The sequence below is a fragment of the Ranitomeya variabilis genome, chromosome 7, assembly GCF_051348905.1.
Source record: "Ranitomeya variabilis isolate aRanVar5 chromosome 7, aRanVar5.hap1, whole genome shotgun sequence".
Classification (NCBI taxonomy): domain Eukaryota; kingdom Metazoa; phylum Chordata; class Amphibia; order Anura; family Dendrobatidae; genus Ranitomeya; species Ranitomeya variabilis.
In genome coordinates this window covers 116,065,587-116,086,135 of record NC_135238.1, presented here as the reverse complement: position 1 = coordinate 116,086,135, position 20,549 = coordinate 116,065,587, and the positions used below count along the sequence as shown (strand labels likewise).

Here is a 20,549-nt window from a genome sequence, read left to right as displayed (position 1 = left end):
GCTGATTCTGACATTGTTTTCTCGTGACGTATTGTACTTCATGATAGTGGTAAAACTTCTTCGATATGACTTGCATTTATTTGTGAAAAAAACAAAAATTTGTCGAAAATTATGAAAATTTAGCAATTTTCAAACTTTTAGTTTTTATGCCCTTAAATTAGAGAGTTATATCACATAATATAGTTAATAAACAACATTTCCCACATGTCTGCTTTACATCAGCATAATTTTGGAAACATATTTTTTTTTTGTTAGGGAGTTATAAGGGTTAAAGTTGACCAGCGATTTCTCATTTTTGCAACAAAATTTGCAAAACCATTTTTTTTACGGACCACCTCACACTTGAAGTGACTTTGAGGGGTCTATATGACAGAAAATGCCCAAAAGTGACACCATTCTAAAAACTGCACCCCTCACGGTACTCAAAACCACATTCAAAAAGTTTATTAACCCTTCAGGTGCTTCACAGGAATTTTGGGAATGTTTAAAAAAAATTGAACATTTAACTTTTTTTTCACAAAATTTTTACTTCAGATCCAATTTGTTTTATTTTACCAAGGGTAACAGGAGAAATTGGACCAAAAAAGTTGTTGTGCAATTTGTTCTGAGTACGCTGATACTTAATATATGGGGATAAACCACTGTTTGGGTGCATGGCAGAGCTCGGAAGGGAAGGAGCGCCATTTGACTTTTCAATGCAAGATTTGCTGGAATTGAGATCGGAACCCATGTTGCGATTGGGAGCCTCTGATGTGCCTAAACAGTGGAAACCCCCACAAGTGACACCATTTTGGAAAGTAGACCCACTAAGGAACTAATCTAGATGTGTGGTAAGCACTTTGAACCTCCAAGTGCTTCACAGAAGATTATAATGTAGAGCCGTAAAAAAAATTCATATTAATTTTCACAAAAAATGATCTTTTTGACCCAAATTTTTTATTTTCCCAAGGGTAACAGGAGAAATTGGACCCCAAAAGTTGTTGTGCAATTTGTCCTGAGTACGCTGATACTTCATATATGGGGATAAACCACTGTATGGGCGCATGGCAGAGCTCGGAAGGGAAGGAGCGCCATTTGACTTTTCAATGCAAAATTGTCTGGAATTGAGATCGGAACCCATGTCGTGTTTGGAGAGCCCCTGACGTGCCTAAACAGTGGAAACCCCCACAAGTGACACCATTTTGGAAAGAAGACCCCCTATGGAACTTATCTAGATGTGTGGTGAGCACTTTTAACCCCCAATTGTTTCAATAAAGTTTAGAATGTAGCGCTGTGAAAATTAAAAAAATCTTTTTTCTTTCCACAAAATGATGTTTTAGCCCGCAATTTTTTTTCCCAAGGGTAACAGGAGAAATTGGACAACAAAAGTTATTGTCCAATTTGTCCTGAGTACGCTGATACCCCACACATTGGGGGGAACCACTGTTTGGGCGCACGGCAGAGCTCGGAAGGGAAGGAGCGCCGTTTGAAATGCAGACTTAGATGGATTGGTCTGCAGGTGTCATGTTGCATTTGCAGAGCCCCTGATGTACCTAAACAGTAGAAACCCCCCACAAGTGACCCCATATTGGAAACTAGACCCCCCACGGAACTTATCTAGATGTGTTGTGAGAACTTTGAACCAACAAGTGTTTCACTACAGTTTATCATGCAGAGCCGTGAAAATAATTTTTTTTTTTTCCGCGAAAATTATATTTTAGCCCCCACGTTTTTATTTTCCCAAGGGTAACAGGACAAATTGGACCCCAAAAGTTGTTGTCCAACTAGTCCTGAGAATTCTGATACCCCATATGTTGGGGGGAACCACTGTTTGGGCGCACGGCAGAGCTCGGAAGGGAAGGAGCGCCGTTTGAAATGCAGACTTAGATGGATTGGTCTGCAGGTGTCATGTTGCATTTGCAGAGCCACTGATGTACCTAAACAGTAGAAACCCCCCACGAGTGACCCCATATTGGAAACTAGACCCCCCACGGAACTTATCTAGATGTGTTGGGAGAACTTTGAACCAACAAGTGTTTCACTACAGTTTATAACGCAGAGCCGCGAAAATAAAAAATATATTTTTTTCCATGAAAATGATATTTTAGCCCCCACGTTTTTATTTTCCCAAGGGTAACAGGAGAAATTGGACAATAAAAGTTGTTGTCCAATTTATCCTGAGTACGCTGATACCCCATATATGGGGGGGAACCACTGTTTGGGCGCACGGCAGAGCTCGGAACGGAAGGAGCGCCATTTGAATTGCAGACTTAGATGGATTGGTCTGCAGGTGTCATGTTGCATTTGCAGAGCCCCTGATGTACCTAAACAGTAGAAACCCCCCACAAGTGACCCCATATTGGAAACTAGCCCCCCGCGGAACTTATCTAGATGTGTTGGGAGAACTTTGAACCAACAAGTGTTTCACTACAGTTTATAACGCAGAGCCGTGAAAATAAAAAATATTTTTTTTCCACGAAAATGATATTTTAACCCCCACGTTTTTATTTTCCCAAGGGTAACAGGACAAATTGGACCCCAAAAGTTGTTGTCCAATGTGTCCTGAGAACGCTGATACCCCATATGTTGGGGGGAACCACTGTTTGGGTGCACAGGAGAACTCGGAAGGGAAGGAGCACTGTTTTAGTTTTTCAAAGCAGAATTGGCTGGAATTGAGATCGGACGCCATGTCGCGTTTGGAGAGCCCCTGATGTGCCTAAACAGTGGAAATTCCCCAATTCTAACTGAAACCCTAACCCCAACCCTAACCCCAACCCTAACCCCAGCCCTAACCCTAGCCCTAACCCTAGCCCTAACCCTAGCGCTACTTTCACACTAGCTTTTTTTGCATACGTCGCAATGCGTCGTTTTGGCAAAAAAACGCATCCTGCAAAGTCATCTGCAGGATGCGTTTTTTCCCCATAGACTAACATTAGCGACGCACTGCGACGTATTGACACACGTCGCAACCGTCGTGCGACGGTTGCGTCGTGTTGTGGCGGACCACCGGCAGCAAAAAACATTACATGTAACTTTTTTTGTGCCGACGATCTGCCATTTCCGACCGCTCATGCGCGGCTGGAACTCCGCCCCCACCTCCCCACACCTCACAATGGGGCAGCGGATGCGTGGAAAAACAGAATCTGCTGCCCCCGTTGTGCGGCGCTTGCACAGTATGCGTCGGTACGTCGGTCCGACGCAGCGCGACTGCCCCGTACCGACGCTAGTGTGAAAGTAGCCTAACGGGAAAATGGAAATAAATACATTTTTTTTAATTTTATTATTTTTCCCTAACTAAGGGGGTGATGAAGGGGGGTTTGATTTACTTTTATAGCGTTTTTTTGGCGGATTTTTATGATTGGCAGCCATCACACACTAAAAGACGCTTTTTATTGCAAAAAATAGTTTTTGCATCACCACATTTTGAGAGCTATAATTTTTCCATATTTTGGTCCACAGAGTCATGTGAGATCTTGTTTTTTGCGGGACGAGTTGACGTTTTTATTGGTAACATTTTCGGGCACATGACTTTTTTGATCGCTTTTTATTCCGATTTTTGGGAGGCGGAATGAACAAAAACTAGCAATTCCTGAAATTATTTTAGGGGGGGCGTTTATACCGTTCCGCGTTTGGTAAAAAGGATAAAGCAGTTTTATTCTTCAGGTCAGTACGATTACAGCGATACCTCATTTATGTAATTTTTTTATGTTTTGGCGCTTTTACACAATAAAAACTATTTTATAGAAAAAAAAATGTTTTTGCATCGCTTTATTCTGAGAGCTATAACTTTTTTATTTTTCTGCTGATGATGCTGTATGACAGCTTTTTTTTTGCGGGACAAGATGATGTTTTCAGCGGTACCATGGTTATTTATATCCGTTTTTTTGATCGCGTGTTATTCCACTTTTTGTTTGGCGGTATGATAATAAAGCGTTTTTTGCCTTGTTGTTTTTTTTTTTTGCGGTGTTCATTGAAGGGGTTAACTAGTGGGATCGTTTTATAGAGCGGGTCGTTACGGACGCGGCGATACCAAATATGTGTACTTTTATTGTTTTTTTTTTTATTTACATAAATAAATGGATTTTCTGGGAAATGTTTTTTTTTCTTTATTTAGGGATTTTTTTTTTCTTATACATTCTGTTTTTTGTTTTTTTTTACTTTGTACTATTGTCCCAGGGTGGGACAACACTGTAGTAGATCAGATCGTAGATCTGACAGTGTGCATAGCACTCTGTCAGATCAACGCTCTGACAGGCATGTGTAGGAGGCTTGCCGGCGCCTGCTCTCAGCAGCTCTCAGCAGGCGCCAGCAAGCAGGGTCATTTCATGACCCGGAAGGAGTCCCGCGGCCATCTTGGATCCGGGGACTCCTTCCAGGTCACCGGAGCAGCGCGATCTCATCTCGCTGCTCCGGTGGGAGAGCGCAGGGAGCCCCCGTCCCTGCGTGATCCCCCTCTATGCCGCTGTCACTATTGACAGCGGCATCAGAGGGGTTAAATCCCCGCGATCGGCGATAGCGCCGATCGTGGGCATTGCTGCGGGGTGTCAGCTGTCATATACAGCTGACACCCGCACCCGATCACCGCGGCGCTCAGCGCGAGACCGCGGTGATCGATGCGCCGTACTACTACTGCGGCTGGCACAAATGCAGTGACGGCAGCGCAGTAATAGTACGGCGCATGTATCGAAGGGGTTAAAGAAGCAATTAAAATGCAACTTAGAAATCATTAGCATTTATTGATTTTGTTGGGTCAATGCATTCACCCTATCAGGCTAGAAAAAGAACAGGTAGAAGAAAGTTGATAGAGAAGACAGAAAACCTATACAGTCCTTAGTCCTTTTATGATTATTCATTAGCCCCAATCAGCCCTACAGGCATCAAGTTTAAACGAGAAATAGTTGATTAACAGTAGCCTACACAATTCTACTTCTAGTTTATTAGCAGTACCCTACGTGATTCTACTTCTAGTTTATTAGCAGTACTCTACACGATTTTACTTCTAGTTTATTAACAGTACACTACACAAGTCTACTTCTAGCTCATTAACAGTACCCTACACAATTCTACTTCTAGTTTATTAGCAGTACTCTACACGATTCTACTTCTAGTTGATTAACAGTACCCTACACTATTCTATTTCTAGTTGATTAACAGTACTCTACATGATTCTACTTCTAGTTTATTAGCAGTACTCTACACAATTCTACTTCTAATTCATTAACAGTACCTTACACAATTCTACTTCAAGTTTATTAGCAGTGCTCTACACAATTCTACTTCTAGTTCATTAACAGTACCCTACACGATTCAACTTCTAGTTCATTAACAGTACTCTATACGATTCTAGTTAATTAACAGTACCCTAGGTGATTGTTTATTAGCAGTAACTACACAATTCTACTTCTAGTTTATTAACAGTACACTACACAATTCTAATTCTAGTTTATTAGCAGTACCCTACACAATTCTACTTCTAGTTCATTAACAGTACCCTACACGATTGTTTATTAGCAGTGTCTACACGATTCTACTTTTAGTTTATTAACATTACCCTACACGATTCTACTTCCAGTTCTTTAACAGTACCCTACATGATTCTACTTCTAGTTCATTAACAGCACCCTACATAATTCTACTTCTAGTTCATTAACAGTACTCTACACAATTCTAATTCTAGTTTCTTAGCAGTACCCCACACAATTCTACTTCTAGTTCATTACCAATACCCTACACAATTCTACTTCTTGTTGATTAACAGTACTCTATATGATTCTACTTCTAGTTTATTAACAGTACCCTAGGAGCTGCTACAGGACCTGAGCATGTGGCCCCCAACCTCCAATGGGAGGTCGTCCCTTGGGCAAGCCCAGAAGAAGAAAAGCAGGACTTAGTCCCAGGAGCGCCCGCTGATCAGTACTGGTTACAATGGCTGAGACTGGAAGGACAGCAGTAACCAGCCGCACAGTATCAGCTTGAGACAGATGCTGCGACCGACATCTGTGCTGAGCAGGCTCCACTGTGGCTGGAGGAGAATGGAAGACCGCAGTGGAGATGGTTCAAGATTCCCCCTGTGCAGCGTCGGGAACTCAACACCTAACATTACCCTCTCTCCTAGGGCCCCCCTCCTTGGACCTCGCTACGCTCGAAGGCCGCAATGAGCTGAGGAGCCCGAATGTGCTCAGCAGGCTCACAGGACCTGTCCTCAGGGCCATGACCCTTCCAATCCACCGAATAGAATATTTTGCCACGTACCACCTTACACCCCATGATGGCGTTCACCTCCTAATCGTCCGTGGACGAACCCGATGTCCCGGAAGATGACTCGGAAAACCAGGACATGTGAACGAGCTTTAGGAGGGTCACATGAAAGGTGTCGGTGATGCCTAGGCATGGAGGAAGGGCCAGACGATATACCACAGGGTTATCCTGTTCTAGGACCTTAAAGGGACCCAAGTAGCGAGGTGCAAATTTAGTGGACTCAACTCGCAGCCTGATATTACATGCGGAGAGCCACACCAAGTCGCCAGGAGCAAAGGTCGGAGCGGGGTGCCAATGTGCATCGGCGGAGGACCTCATTCTCCCTTGGAGGCCCAAATGGCATTCTGTGTGCGGTCCCAAATGTCACATGCCTCCACAGCCCAGTCTGCCACCCTGGAGTCGGCGGAAGACACGGGCATGGGCACAGGAGCCCGCAAATGCTGGCCGTAATTAAGGAGGAATGGGATCTGCCCAGTGGAGTCGGCTACAGCGTTGTTCAGCGCAAACTCCGCCTATGGTAGCAAGGATGCCAAGTCATTCTGCCTGGCTGAAAAAAAATGTTGCAGGTATGTGACCAGGGTCTGGTTGGCCCTCTCTACCAACCCATTTGTCTCGGGATGGTATGCTGAAGAGAGATTCAGCTTGAAGCTAAGTAAAAGACAAAGCTCTCTCCAGAACCGAGACACAAACTGGGGACCCCAGTCACTGACAATTTTGTCAGGCATACCGTGTAGACGGAAAACGTGCTTAATAAACAACGCTGCCAAGGCCCATGCAGAAGGTAGCCGTGGAAGCGGCACCAAGTGCACCATTTTGGAAGAATGGTCGGTGACTACCCAAATAATGGTGCAGCTATGGGACTTGGTAAGCCCACCAGGAAGTCCATCCTGACCATCTCCCAGGGCCTGTCTGCCACCGACAGAGGGTAAAGTTACCCAGCAGGCCATTGTCGAGGAGACTTATTCTTGGCACAGGAGACACATGCCCGAATATAGTCTCTGACGTCACGGGCCATATGCGGCCACCAGTATGTCCTCGCCAGAAGCTCAGATGTCCTCTTGGTCCCAAAATTTCCACCCACCCTGGACGAGTGAGCCCAAGCGAGAACCTCCGGTCACAAATTAGATGGCACAAAAGTCTTGCCCGGGGGCACAGACTCTAGCGAAACCGGAGCCACAGTTCTCAGGCTCTCTGAAGGGACAATAAGCTGAGGCTCCTCCCCCAACTCTGATGACTCTACGGAGCGGAAGAGAGTATCAGCATGAATGTTGTTCTCCCCGGAGAGAAAATGGAGGGTGAAATGGAAATGGGAGAAGAACAGGGACCATCTAGCCTGGTGAGAATTTAGCCGCTGGGCAGTCTGTAGATACACCAAATTTTTGTGGTCGGTGTAAACTTGGAAATGAAAGCGAGCCCCCTCCAGGAGGAGTCTCCACTCCGAGAAGGCCAACTTCATGGCTAGCAACTCCCTGTCCCCGATGGAATAATTCCTCTCCGCGGTTGTGAAGGTCTGGGAGAAAATGAAGCAAGGATGCTTCCGACCTTGAGCATCCTTCTGGAAGAGGACTGCTCCAGCATCGACGGAAGAGGTATCCACCTCCATGATAAATGGTTTATCAACATTGGGGCGATGTAGAATGGGAGCGCTAGCGAAGTGTGACTTAATAGAGAGAAAGGCCTTGGATACCTCCTCCGACCACAATTTGGGATTTGCTCCCTTCTTGGTGAGGGCAACCAAAGGAGCTACCAAAGTTGAGAACTGGGAATGAACTGCCGACAGTAATTAATGAACCCCATAAAGCACTGCACCACTTTAAGAGAATGGGGTTCTTTCTAGTCCATCACAGCCTGTAGCTTGGCAGGATCCATGGCCAATCCCCGGGCGGAGATGATATAGCCCAGGAAAAGCAAGGGCCCCTGCTCACACTTCTCCAACTTGGCATAGAGGGAGTTTGCCCGTAGGAGGTCAAAGACTTTGCAAACATCTCTCCGGTGAGAGTCTATATCTGGAGAGTAGATGAGAATATCATCCAGATAGAATACGACCACGGTGATGAGCATATCCCGGAAGATATCATTCACAAAGTCTTGGAATACGGCGGGAGCATTACAGAGTCAGGTATTCATAGTGCCTGTCCCTGATGTTAATGCTGTCTTCCATTCGTACCTCTCACGGATGCGAATCAGGCTGTAAGCACCCTGCAGATCAAGCTTAGTAAATACCCTCGCTCCCCGCAACCTATCGAATAGCTCAGATATCAGAGGCAGAGGGTATTTGTTCTTAACGGTGATGGCATTAAGACCCCTGTAATCTATGCATGGATGCAGTTCTCTGTTCTTCTTGTGCACGAAGAACCCCACCATTGCAGGTGTCCCTGACTTCCTAAGGAACCCTCTTGCCAGATTCTCCTAGATGTATTGGGTCATTGCCTCCATCTCCTGGAGAGATAGAGGATATACTTAACCCCGATGAGGCTCTGCACCAGGCAAGAGGTCAATAGGACAGTCATAGGGACGGTGGGGCGGTAGGGTCTCTGCAGCCCTCTTGGAGAACACGTACGCATAGGGCCAATAGTGCTTGGTGAGAGAGGAAAGATCTGCTGGTACCTCAGTAGTAGCAACCTGAACGCACTGCCTCAGACATCTACCTTCACAAGATTCACCCATCCATCCCAGAATTCTCCCAGAGGACCACTCTATATGAGGAGAGTGGTAGAGTAGCCATGGTATCCCTAAGAGGACTCATCAATTCCCTCAGGAATGACTAGCAGAGAAATAATCTCCTGATGGTATGGAGATATGGATAAAGTGAATGGAATAGTCTGGTGTGTTATCTGTGAGGGCACACCCATTTATCACTCGCACGATCACAGGTTTGGCGAGCATCACCAGGGGTATTGAGTGCAGATGACATAAAATTGCCTTCCGCTCCGGAATCCACGCAAAGCTCTACCACAAGAGTGGATGGGCCAATGGAAATTGTCCCCTTGAAGGACAGTTTGGAAGAAAACGTCTCTGTGTCTAGTGTACCACCTCCTACAAGCACTAGACGCTGATGTTTTCCCGATGGCTGGGGACATCTGGAGGCAGGATGTCCTGACCGCCGGCAGATATGACAGACCTTGAGTACATGAGTGGTCCGGGACTTAGATCTCACTCGTGACACCTCCATGGCCTCATGTGGCTTGGATGCCTGGGCTGGATATTTCAGAGGTATGGCGAAGCTGGGAGCCAGCCGAAACCTCTGCCTACACTGGGCTCGCTCCAACTTTCATTCATTAAAACGAAGGTCGATGCAAGTTGATACAGCTATTAGCTCCTCCAGTGTGGCAGCAATCTCCCTAGTGGCCAAAGCGTCCTTCAAATGGTCAGCCAGCCCCCTCAAAAGTACAGGAATGAGGGCTTTATCTGGCCACTCCAGCTCAGATGCTAAAGTCCGGAAGTGGACGGAAAAATGGCTGACCAAGGATGAGCCCTGTGTCAGTTCCAGCAGTTGGTCGCCGTATCATGAGTGACTTGAGGTCCCAAAAAGACCTGTTTCAGAGTGCTCAGGAACCGCGGAGCACTCTGCACCACATGATCGTCACTCTCCCACAGCGGCGTAGCCCACTCCAACGCCCTGTCCAACAAGAGGGATATAATGAATCCCACTTTAGCCCGCTCTGAGGGGAAACTTGCAGCCAGGAGCTCAAGGTGTATCGCGCACTGGTTCACGAATCTCCTGCATGACTTGCTATAGCCAAAGTACCTATCTGGCAGCGGGAGGCAGGATAAGGTCGAAGCAGGGGTGGCAGTGGACAAACTAGCTGCAGCCACGCTAGCAGCCTGAACAGCTACTGTGGTAACATTCACAGCCCAGGTTGTGCGCTCAAGAGCCGCCAACCTGCCCTCCAGCTGCTGGATGTACCGCTGCAGTCACTGTTCGTCTGCCATTACTAGCCAGAGCCTGGCGCTAGTATAATGTTAGGGCTGGCGGAACGCACCAAATAATTATAAGGATTGTTCAAGATTCCCTCTGTGCAGCGGCGAGAACTCGACACCTAACAGTACCCTACACGATTCTACTTCTAGTTGATTAACAGTACCCTACAAGATTTTACATCTAGATTATTAGCAGTACCCTACACAATTCTACATCTAGTTCATTAACAGTACCCTATACAGTTCTACATCCAGTGTATTAGCAGTACCCTACACGATTCTACTTCTAGTTAACTAAATGTACACTACACAATTTTACATCTAGTTTTCTAACAGTACCCTACACAATCCTACTTCTTGTTTATTAACAGTACCCTGCACAATTTTACTTTGGGCTGATTAACAGTACCCTACAAAATTCCATTTCTAGTTGATTAACAGTATCCTACATGATTCTACTTCTACTTGATTAACAGTATGAAACACGATTCTACATCTAGTTGACTAACATTACCCTACACGTTTCTACTTCAGGCTGATTAACAGTACCCTTCGCAATTCTACTTTGGGCTTATTAAAAGTGCCCTACACAATTCTACTTCTAGTTGATTGACAGTACCCTACACAATTTTACTTCTAGTTCATTAGCAGTACCCTACTCGATTATACTTCTAGTTCATTAACAGTACCCAACACAATTCTACTTTGGGTTGATTAAAAAATACCCTACATGATTCTACTTGTAGTTGATTAACAGTACCCTGCACAATTCTACTTCTAGTTGATTAACAGTACCATGCATGATTCTACTTTGAGCTGATTAACAGTACCCTACACAGTTCTACTTTTAGGTGATTAGCAGTATCCTACAAGATTCAACATCTAGTTTATTAGCAGTACCCTGCATGATTCTACTTCTAGTTGATTAACAGTACCCTACACAATCCTACATCTGGTTGATTAGCAGTACCCTACATGATTCTACTTTGGCTGTTTAACAGTACCCTTCACAATTCCATTTCTAGTTGATTAACAGTATCCTTCACGGTTCTACTTCTAGTTGATTAACAGTACCCCACACAATTGTTTATTAGCAGTACCCTACATGTTTATACTTCTAGTTAATTAACAGCACCCTACACAATTCTCCATCTAGTTGATTAACAGTACTCTACAGGATTCCATTTCTAGTTGATTAACAGTATCCTATGTGATTCTACTTCTAGTTAATTAACAGTAACCTTCACTAGTCTGCTTCTAGTTGATTAGCAGTACCCTACACGATTCTGCTTCTAGTTTATTAGCAGTACCCTATGTGATTCTACTTCTATTTGATTAACAGTACTCTCCATGATTCTACTTCTAGTTGATTAACAGTATCCTACACAATTCTACTTCTAATTGATTAGCAGTACTCTGCACAATTCTACTTCTATTTGATTAGCAGTACCCTACATGATTTTACTTGTAGTTGATTAATAGTACCCCACATTTTTCTAATTCAAGTTGATTAACAGTGTCCTACACAATTGTACAACTAGTTGACTAACAGTACCCTACAAGTTCTTCTTCAGGCTGAATAACAGAACCCTACACAATTCAAGTTTGGACTGATTAAAAGTACCCTACACGATTCTACTTCTAGTTTATTAGCAGTACCCTAAATGATTCTACAGGGTGGGCCATTTATATGGATACACCTAAATAAAATGAGAATGGTTGGTGATATCACCTTCCTGTTTGTGGCACATTAGTATATGGGAGGGGGAAAACTTTTCAAGATGGGTGGTAACCATGGTGGCCATTTTGAAGTCGACCATTTTGGATCCAACTTTATTTTTGCCAATGGAAAGATGGTCATGTGACACATCAAACTTATTGAGAATTTCACAAGAAAAACAATGGTGTGCTTGGTTTTAAGGAAACTTTATTCTTTCATGAGTTATTTACAAGTCTATGACTACTTATAAAATGTGTTCAAGTGTTGCCCATTGTGTTGGATTGTCAATGCAACCCTCTTCTCCCACTCTTGACACACTGACAGCAACACCACAGAAGAAATGTTAGCACAGGATTCCAGTATCCATTGTTTCAGGTGCTGCACATCTCATATCTTCACAGCATAGACAGTTGCCTTCAAATGACCCCAAAGATAAAAGTCTAATGGGTCAGATTAGGAGACATTGGTGGCCATTCAACTGGCCCATGACGGCCAATCCACTTTCCAGGAAACTGTTCATATAAGAATGCTCGGACCTGACACCCATAATGTGGGTGGAAAACTCAGGGAATGTGCCATCTTCAGTGCATACAGAGGGCAACACATCATCATGTAGCAATTTCAGATAACCAGTGGAATTGAGGTTTCCATTGATGAAGAATGACTTTTATCTTTGGGGTCATCTAAAGGCAATTGTCTTATGCTGTGAAGATACGAGATGTGCAGCATGTGAAACAATGATATTGGAAGTTTGTGCTAGCATTTCTTCTACGGTGTTGCTGTCAGTGTGAATAAGTAAAGTTGGATCCAAAATGGCCTACTTCAAAATGGCCGCTATGGTCACCACGCATCTTGAAAAGTTTTCCCCCTCCCATATACTAATGTGCCACAAACAGGAAGTTGATATCACTTACCATTCCCATTTTATTTAGGTGTATCCACATAAATGGCCCACCCTGTACTTCTAGTTGATTAACAGTACCCTACACGATTTGTACTTCTACTAATTGATTAACAGTACTGTGTACGATTCTACTTCTAGTTGATTAGCAGTACCTTACACGATTCTCAGTAATATCTCTGGCCCGCTCTCAACAATTTGGACAGGAAAATGTTTCATACAATCCACAGTAAGGATGCCCACAGCGACATTCAATGCCACATACCCACCTGATTTTTAGCAATTCCCATTAATTAACAATGGTTCACCCCTAATCAGGGAAGACATATTCTGCTTAGTAGGCACCTTACAAAGTTGCCTCTAATTCAACAGCTTCCTTACATCCTCAGTACACTCTGGGAAAAAGTACATTTTACCCACCTTGCAAAATAGGACAACAAAGTAACCAGTAGGGCAGGAGTTCAACTCTCTCAGATGTCTTCAAATCTTTTACTTCTTTAATGCTATACAGGGGGAGTATTAGTGTTGGTCACTTGTTTAAAGATGCTCTGGCATTTTTGGAGGTGTCTTCATTATACTCCTGAATGGAGTATAATAGCAAAGCACCATTTATTGTATATTGGTCACTCTCAGGTACTGCAGCACAGCATCTAAGTGAACAGGAGCTGATCTACAAATATAGCAAATTTTATTATATATATCAAAATAATACGTAAAATCACATGGACAAGTCAAATACTGTGAGCAAGTACAAAGAAGGCAATCCAAGACAAAACAACAACATCCACCATAGTGGAACTAGCCGGGGGTGCCAATAAGCCTTAGTGGCGAAACGCGCATTGAGGTGCCCACCAGCATGACAGCAGGGGAGATACACCAGCTTTAGCTATGGCCACAGGTACTACATGAATATTTGTTCATGCTATGACCAGTTGTGACTCTTTCACAAGTTGGTGACTATACTTAGGTATAGGCTTATACAAATTCCACTATTTGTGTATTGTGTTAGGGACTTATGCTATATTAATGATGATATGTTGGTATAGTTTCTCCACTTGTGTAGATATAATTTGATATTTCTGGTCTCAGCTATCTATATACTTCACCATAGGTATATTTATGTTTCCTCTCATTGAGGTTTCTCATGTGTTCCATCTCTAGTACCTTTGGCTTATTGGCACCCCCGGCTAGTCCCACTATGGTGGATGTTGTTGTTTTGTCTTGGATTGCCTTCTATTTGACTTGTCCATGTGATTTTATGTATTATTTTGATATATATAATAAAATTTGCTATATTTCGTTATATATGTACAGACTATTATTTGGTCTCCTCTTTAATCTATATAGCCCGGGATGCACTAAGCAACATTATTATGTTGTGGCAAATCTAGGACTATGTGGCGATAGGTAAAATGTGAATACATCGATTGATGTTTTTGGGAGTTTTCTATATATATTTAAAGTATAAATTCATAGGTTTTGTTGTCAGGAGCTGAACTTCAGTAGCCAGAAATGGGCACTACACAGTACATTTTTATGTACTTTTTTTATGCCTCATTATTTGAGATTTTTTCCCCATTCATCTGAATGGATGAAAAATGCTGCAAAAAGGTTGAAAGACCTTACCAAATAAAAAAAGCACTTTGATGATTCAAATACAAAAGAAAAACTAAGCAGCATGAGATGTCATGGAGTTTCCAGGCACTAAATGCTGTCACCTACCCATCGGATACATAGGAAATATAATGTTCGTGTTGTACCCACACGATTGCTAGAACTAGAAAACGCCTATGCTTTCCTACTAGGAGGACCTTTGTGCTGTGGGGATGAGTTGTTATAAATGGTGGCCAAGAACAGTTGCCCTATACAACTTAAAGAGACCCTGTTATGTTGTACATGAAGTCCAATCTGTGGACAGCATGGTATAGAGAAGCACAATGATACATATGTTGGTTGGACAAGACTCAGTATAACTTGTCTTTCATAGTTGTTTGTATGCATAAGCACAGTGATTGATAGCTGCCTCTGCATACCCAGTCATACAGGGAAGACTGTCAATCATTGAATAAGCCAGAGGATAAAAAATTAGGTGGGATATATGCATTGCTGATGGAGATTTGTGTTCCTTTTTGACATTTTTATTTGAATGTAGTTCCTTTTTAAGTCTGTTACTAAGTACTTTGTATGTGGTTTAATCCTGATGAAGTCTGAAGACTTTGAAATGCATTGATAATAAAATCACATCTAGTCTACTTTGTAATCCTAGACCAATCTTTCGGATCTCCATCAGCAGTGCATACTACTCACCTATTGTTTCTCTTCTGACATTTCTTTAGGTTTTCAACCCCTGGGACTGCAGTAGCTGACAAATTTAGGTTTGAACCTCGTTGTGTGATACAAGACTTTAGCAGCTTATTTCCTTTATCATCAGATAAGACCCTATTGCCAATTTTGCTCCTCAGCTTTTTCTAACAATCACTGAATTAGAATGCCCATTAGACTAATATGTGTAAAAACACCAGGGCTTTCAGAGACTAAAATGTAAGTTTTACTGAAAGTTTAACCACAAAAATGTATATTACTCTGATCAGCTCCTCTTGCCTAATAGCATTCTACCTGCAGATCAGATACCATTTGCAATATGAAAGGTTCCCTTTAATGGGAGGTATGAATATGCACTTACACTAAGATGTCCAAGTGTTTTTTAACTTTAAAACTGTCTTAAAACACTTTGAAAAGATGCATTTTTTTGCGCAAAGTGGAATTATGCAAACATTTTACTAATAATAGCATTTTCACACCAGTTTGAAGCAGCTCTTCCAAAATGGGCAAAACTTGGTAAGAGCTGGGGGAGGGAAGAGGCATGCCTATGCCCACCCATCAAATTCATTGAAAGCAGGAAAATACATTATGCCAGAAATGTTAATCCAGTAGAGATTAATGGATTGATGGCTTGTGTTAGGGTACCGTCTCACATAACGTTTTACCAACGATCACGACCAGCGATACGACCTGACCGTGATCGTTGTGGTTGTGTGGTCGCTGGGGAGCTGTCACACAGTCAGCTCTCCAGCGACCAACGATGCCGAAGTCCCCGGGTAACCAGGGTAAACATCGGGTTACTAAGCGCAGGGCCGCGCTTAGTAACCCGATGTTTACCGTGGTTACCAGCGTAAAAGTAAAAAAAAACAAACAGTACATACTTACATTCCGGTGTCTGTCCCCCGGCGTTCTGCTTCTCTGCACTGTGTCTGCGCCAGCCGGAAAGCATAGCGGTGACTTCACCGCTGTGCTCGCTTTCCGGCTGGCCGGCGCTCACAGTGCAGAAACGCAGAACGCCGGGGGACAGACACCGGAATGTAAGTATGCACTGTTTGTTTTTTTTAACTTTTATGCTGGTAACCACGGTAAACATCGGGTTACTAAGCGTGGCCCTGCGCTTAGTAACCCGATGTTTACCCTGGTTACAAGCGAACGCATCGCTGGATCGCTGTCACACACAACGATCCAGCGATGACAGCGGGAGATCCAGCGACGAAAGAAAGTTCCAAACGATCTGCTACGACGTACGATTCTCAGCAGGGTCCCTGATCGCTGCTGCGTGTCAGACACAGCGATATCGCATGGATATCGCTGGAACGTCACGGATCGTACCGTCGTAGCGACAAAAGTGCCACTGTGAGACTGTACCCTTAGTCTATAGATGAGTAACATACAGTATCGTCTAGTTGGACTAATTAATTCCCCAATTCAAATCAATAGAGGTCGAGTGTGCAGTACCCGGCATCCACTATACAGTACACAGGATACAGTGCTGTGCAGCCTTGAAAGTGGTTAGTTGCAGCCGCCAATACTGAGAAAAGCTGACCTGTGAGGGTGCCGGGTGTCGCAATCCCCAACGATCAGACATTGATGACCTATCCTAAGGATCAATGTTAAAGTAGTGGACAACCTCTTTAAGAAGGGCATGCAGAATTCTGGAGTAATTGCTTGGATAAATCGAAGCCTTTTATAGGCTGTATATAATTGTTACCTGTATTACATGTATTAGATAAGTATATGATCCTAAAGTATAATTGGTCTCATCACCTCTAATACTCTAATGTCTCATTCGGTTTGCACTATAATATACATCTTGTGACAAAAATATCTAATAAAGAAAAGATTTAATTTGGTCGTGGATGCTTTGGACTAAAATGACAACTATTTCATGTAGTGAGTGTGACCTGATGGGAAATTCAATTATGCTTTTATGTACCACTTCCTGGCTGTCACCAGATGAGTTATGACCACATTAGAATGTAATACAATGTTAGGAAAATGAAGGACACAAATAATATACTATGATATGAACTATAAAATCAGTTCAATCTTGTCTTTGCAGATAAATCATGGATGCACACCCCTGAAGCTTTATCAAAAAACTTCATTGCCTACAATGTTAAGGTAAGCACTGTGTCATTTCACCGAACACTTCAGATGGTTTATATCTATAAACACATATTGAATTCTGTCCACTTATGGCCTCCTTTCTGCTGTAGATAATGGCTGTATGGAAATGTGTTCTACACTGAGTGATTGAGTGAGATTCATTAGGATTGAGAAGTAGAAAGGTTAATGCTGCACCATACACCGCAGTCTATACCGATGTGGAAGTGCAAGGTTTAATTTACACATTTCATTTAAAACTTTTGTAGTTACTTTAGGTTTGTGCGTTTCCTCATTTACTATGGTCGGTGAGAACTCGTGCAGACCTCTCACACTGAGACCAGATGCACATGCGTAGTTGGCAGACTGAGTACAAACCAAGATTCACAGACTGACACTCCACAATTTCATACATGCCTATAGGGCTCAGAGACCCACAGCCGTCTGCAAAATATGGAGGTGTGAATCAGACATTATTTTTGCAAAAATATAGTGAAAAAAGTCAGTATCATTCCACTTTTTATCAAAGAAGTGACGGAGAACAACAACCAGTAGGCTGTCTTGGAAAAGTGAGATGTGAAGCCATGAATCAGGACCAAAGAGTCATTTTTATTTTGCATGGTAACAGCTTTGTGCCTCCATTGGTGTCACAATAATACTATTATCAAATTGTCCTTTTTATTTGATACAGTATATTGATTGCAGATTCTGAATTATACTTTATGTTTTACTATTGTGTTCACACCCAGTAATCTAAGATAAAGAGAAAAAACTTCAACTAATAAGAAGCCGTGATCTAAAAGGTTTCCTACTGAAACCTTTAGACTCTTCAATTCTGTAAAACATACAAATAACTCCAACATTAGATAACACTGTGTTACATTGGTGGTTGAATCCGCTCTGTCACTTGGTGGCTTTTGAGCCTGCATGGGCACAGGGACACGCGGATGCTGACCGTAGTTAAGGAGGAACGGGGTCTGCCCCATGGAGTCGGCTACGACATTGTTCAGTGCAAACTACGCGCATGGTAGCAAGGATGCCCAGTCATCCTGCCTGGCTGAAACAAAATGTTGCAGGTATGTGACCAAGGTCTGTTTGGCCCACTCTACCAACCCGTTCATCTCAGGATGGTAAGCTGAAGAGAAATTCAACTAAATGCTGAGTAGACGACAGAGCTCTCTCCAGAACTGAGACGCAAACTGGGGACCCCAGTCACTGACAATTTTGTCAGGCGTACCGTGTAGGCAAAAAATGTGCTTAATGAACAATGCCGCCAAGGCCTGTGCAGAAGGTACCTGGGGAAGAGGCACCAAGTGCATCATTTTGGAAAAATGGTCGGTGACTACCCAGATGACGGTGCAGATACGAGACTTGGGTAAGCCTACCACAAAGTCCATCCTGACCATTTCTGAGGGCCCGTCTGCCACCTGCAGGGGGTAAAGTAGACCAGCAGGCCATTGCTGGGAAGACCGATTCTTGGCGCAGGAGACACACGGCCGAATATAGTCTCCGACATCACGGGCCATATTCGGCCACCAGTATGTCCTCGCCAGGAGCTCAGATGTCCTCTTGGTCCCAAAATGTCCATACAACCTGGACTAGTGAGCCCAAGAGAGAACCTCTGGTCACAAATGGACTTAAAGTCTTCCCTCAACCTTAATAACTATGCTACTATGTGAATAACTATGTTACTAAATTAGGTGGTACAAACGTCTTGCCCGCGGGCACAGACTCTAATGAGACTGGGGTTACAGTTCTCAGGCTCTCTGAAGGAACAATTAGCTGAGGCTCCTCCTTCTCTGATGACACTACGGAGAGGGAGAGAGCATCGGCACGAATGTTCTCCCTGGAAAGAAAGTGGAGGGTGAAGTAGAACCGAGAGAAGAACAAGGACCACCTAGCCTGGCAAAAGTTTAGCCGCTGGGCAGTTTGTAAGTACACCAATTTTTTGTGGTTGGTGTAAACTTGGAAGGGAAAACAAGCCCCCTCCAGGAGGTGTCTCCACTCTGAAAAGGCCAACTACATGGCTATCAACTCCCTGTCCCCCATGGAATAATTCCTATCTGCCTGTGTGAAGGTCTTGGAAAAGAAGCAAGGATGCTTTCGACCTTGAGCTTCCTTATGGAAGAGGACTGCTCCAGCACTGATGGAAGAGGCATCCACCTCCATAATAAATGGTTTATCAACATCGGGGCGATGTAAAATGGGAGCGCTTGATAGAGAGAAAGGCCTTGGAGACCTCCTCCGACCACAATTTGGGATTTGCTCCCTTCTTGGTGAGGGCAACCAGGGGAACTACCAAAGTTGAGAAGTGGGGAATGAACTGGCGATAATAGTTAATGAACCCCATAAAGTGCTGCTACACTTTGAGAGAATGAAGTTCCTGCCAGTCCATCACAGCCTGTAGCTTGGCAGGATCCATGGCCAATCCCTGGGCAGAGATGATATAGTTCAGGAAAGGCAAGAACTCCTGCTCAAACACACACTTCTCCAACTTGGCATAGAGGGAGTTTGCCCGTAGGAGGTCGAAGACTTTGCAAACATCTCTCCGGTGGGAGTCTATATCTGGAGAGTAGATGAGAATATCATCCAGATAGACTATGACGGAGGTGATGAGCATATTCCGGAAGATATAATTCACAAAGTCTTGGGAAACGGCATGGGCATTACAGAGCCCGAAGGGCATCACCAGGTATTCATAATGCCCATCCCTAGTTTTAAATGCTGTCTTCCATTCGTCCCTTCAAGGATGCGAATCAGGTTGTAAGTAGTGTTGAGCGATACCTTCCGATATGGGGAAATATCGGATCAGATTGGAACGGACCGATACCCAAAAAATATCGTATATCACCGATTCCGATACCGGAAACCAATGCAAGTCAATGGGACATGTTATCAATAAAAGTTTGAAGATTACACCTTCCGTTCTGCCTGACAGAAAAGATTTACAACAGGATTTGTCCGCATTCAGTTTGAAAAACAGAAAAACTTTTCAGCTCACCCAGTAGAAACCTTCATCTGTAGTCCACATAATATCCGAGCAAGGAAAAAACATCTCTGTCTGACGTTGAAACTTGTGCACATGGAAAGAAAAATCCAGCTCCAGGAATAAAAAGTATCAAAAATTTATTTAAACATATTAACACTTGGAAAACTGCTAGCAAGCGATAAATTACATAATTTGGATGGAAGCTACCATATAGTCGCTGGACGCGTTTCGAGCACAAAAAGTGCTCTTAGACTTCAGCATGAAGTCAGGGTCGTCGTCTTCAGGTTCGTCGTCTTCTTTGGGATGGTCTTCAGGGTCGTCGTCTTCGGGGTCGTCATCTTCTTCGGGGTGGT

The 20,549-nt window shown here is 43.6% G+C and overlaps 1 protein-coding gene across 10 annotated transcripts in view; it reads left to right on the top strand.

The window, feature by feature from the left end:
* Positions 1-20,549, top strand: part of GULP1 (GULP PTB domain containing engulfment adaptor 1) — a 1,809,167-nt gene that overhangs the window by 850,974 nt on the left and 937,644 nt on the right. For all 10 annotated transcript variants that reach the window (XM_077275671.1, XM_077275676.1, XM_077275674.1 and 7 more), the window contains one exon: positions 17,164-17,225. In XM_077275671.1, the coding sequence (XP_077131786.1) occupies positions 17,164-17,225 (62 nt within the window). The remainder of the gene's footprint in view (positions 1-17,163; positions 17,226-20,549) is intronic.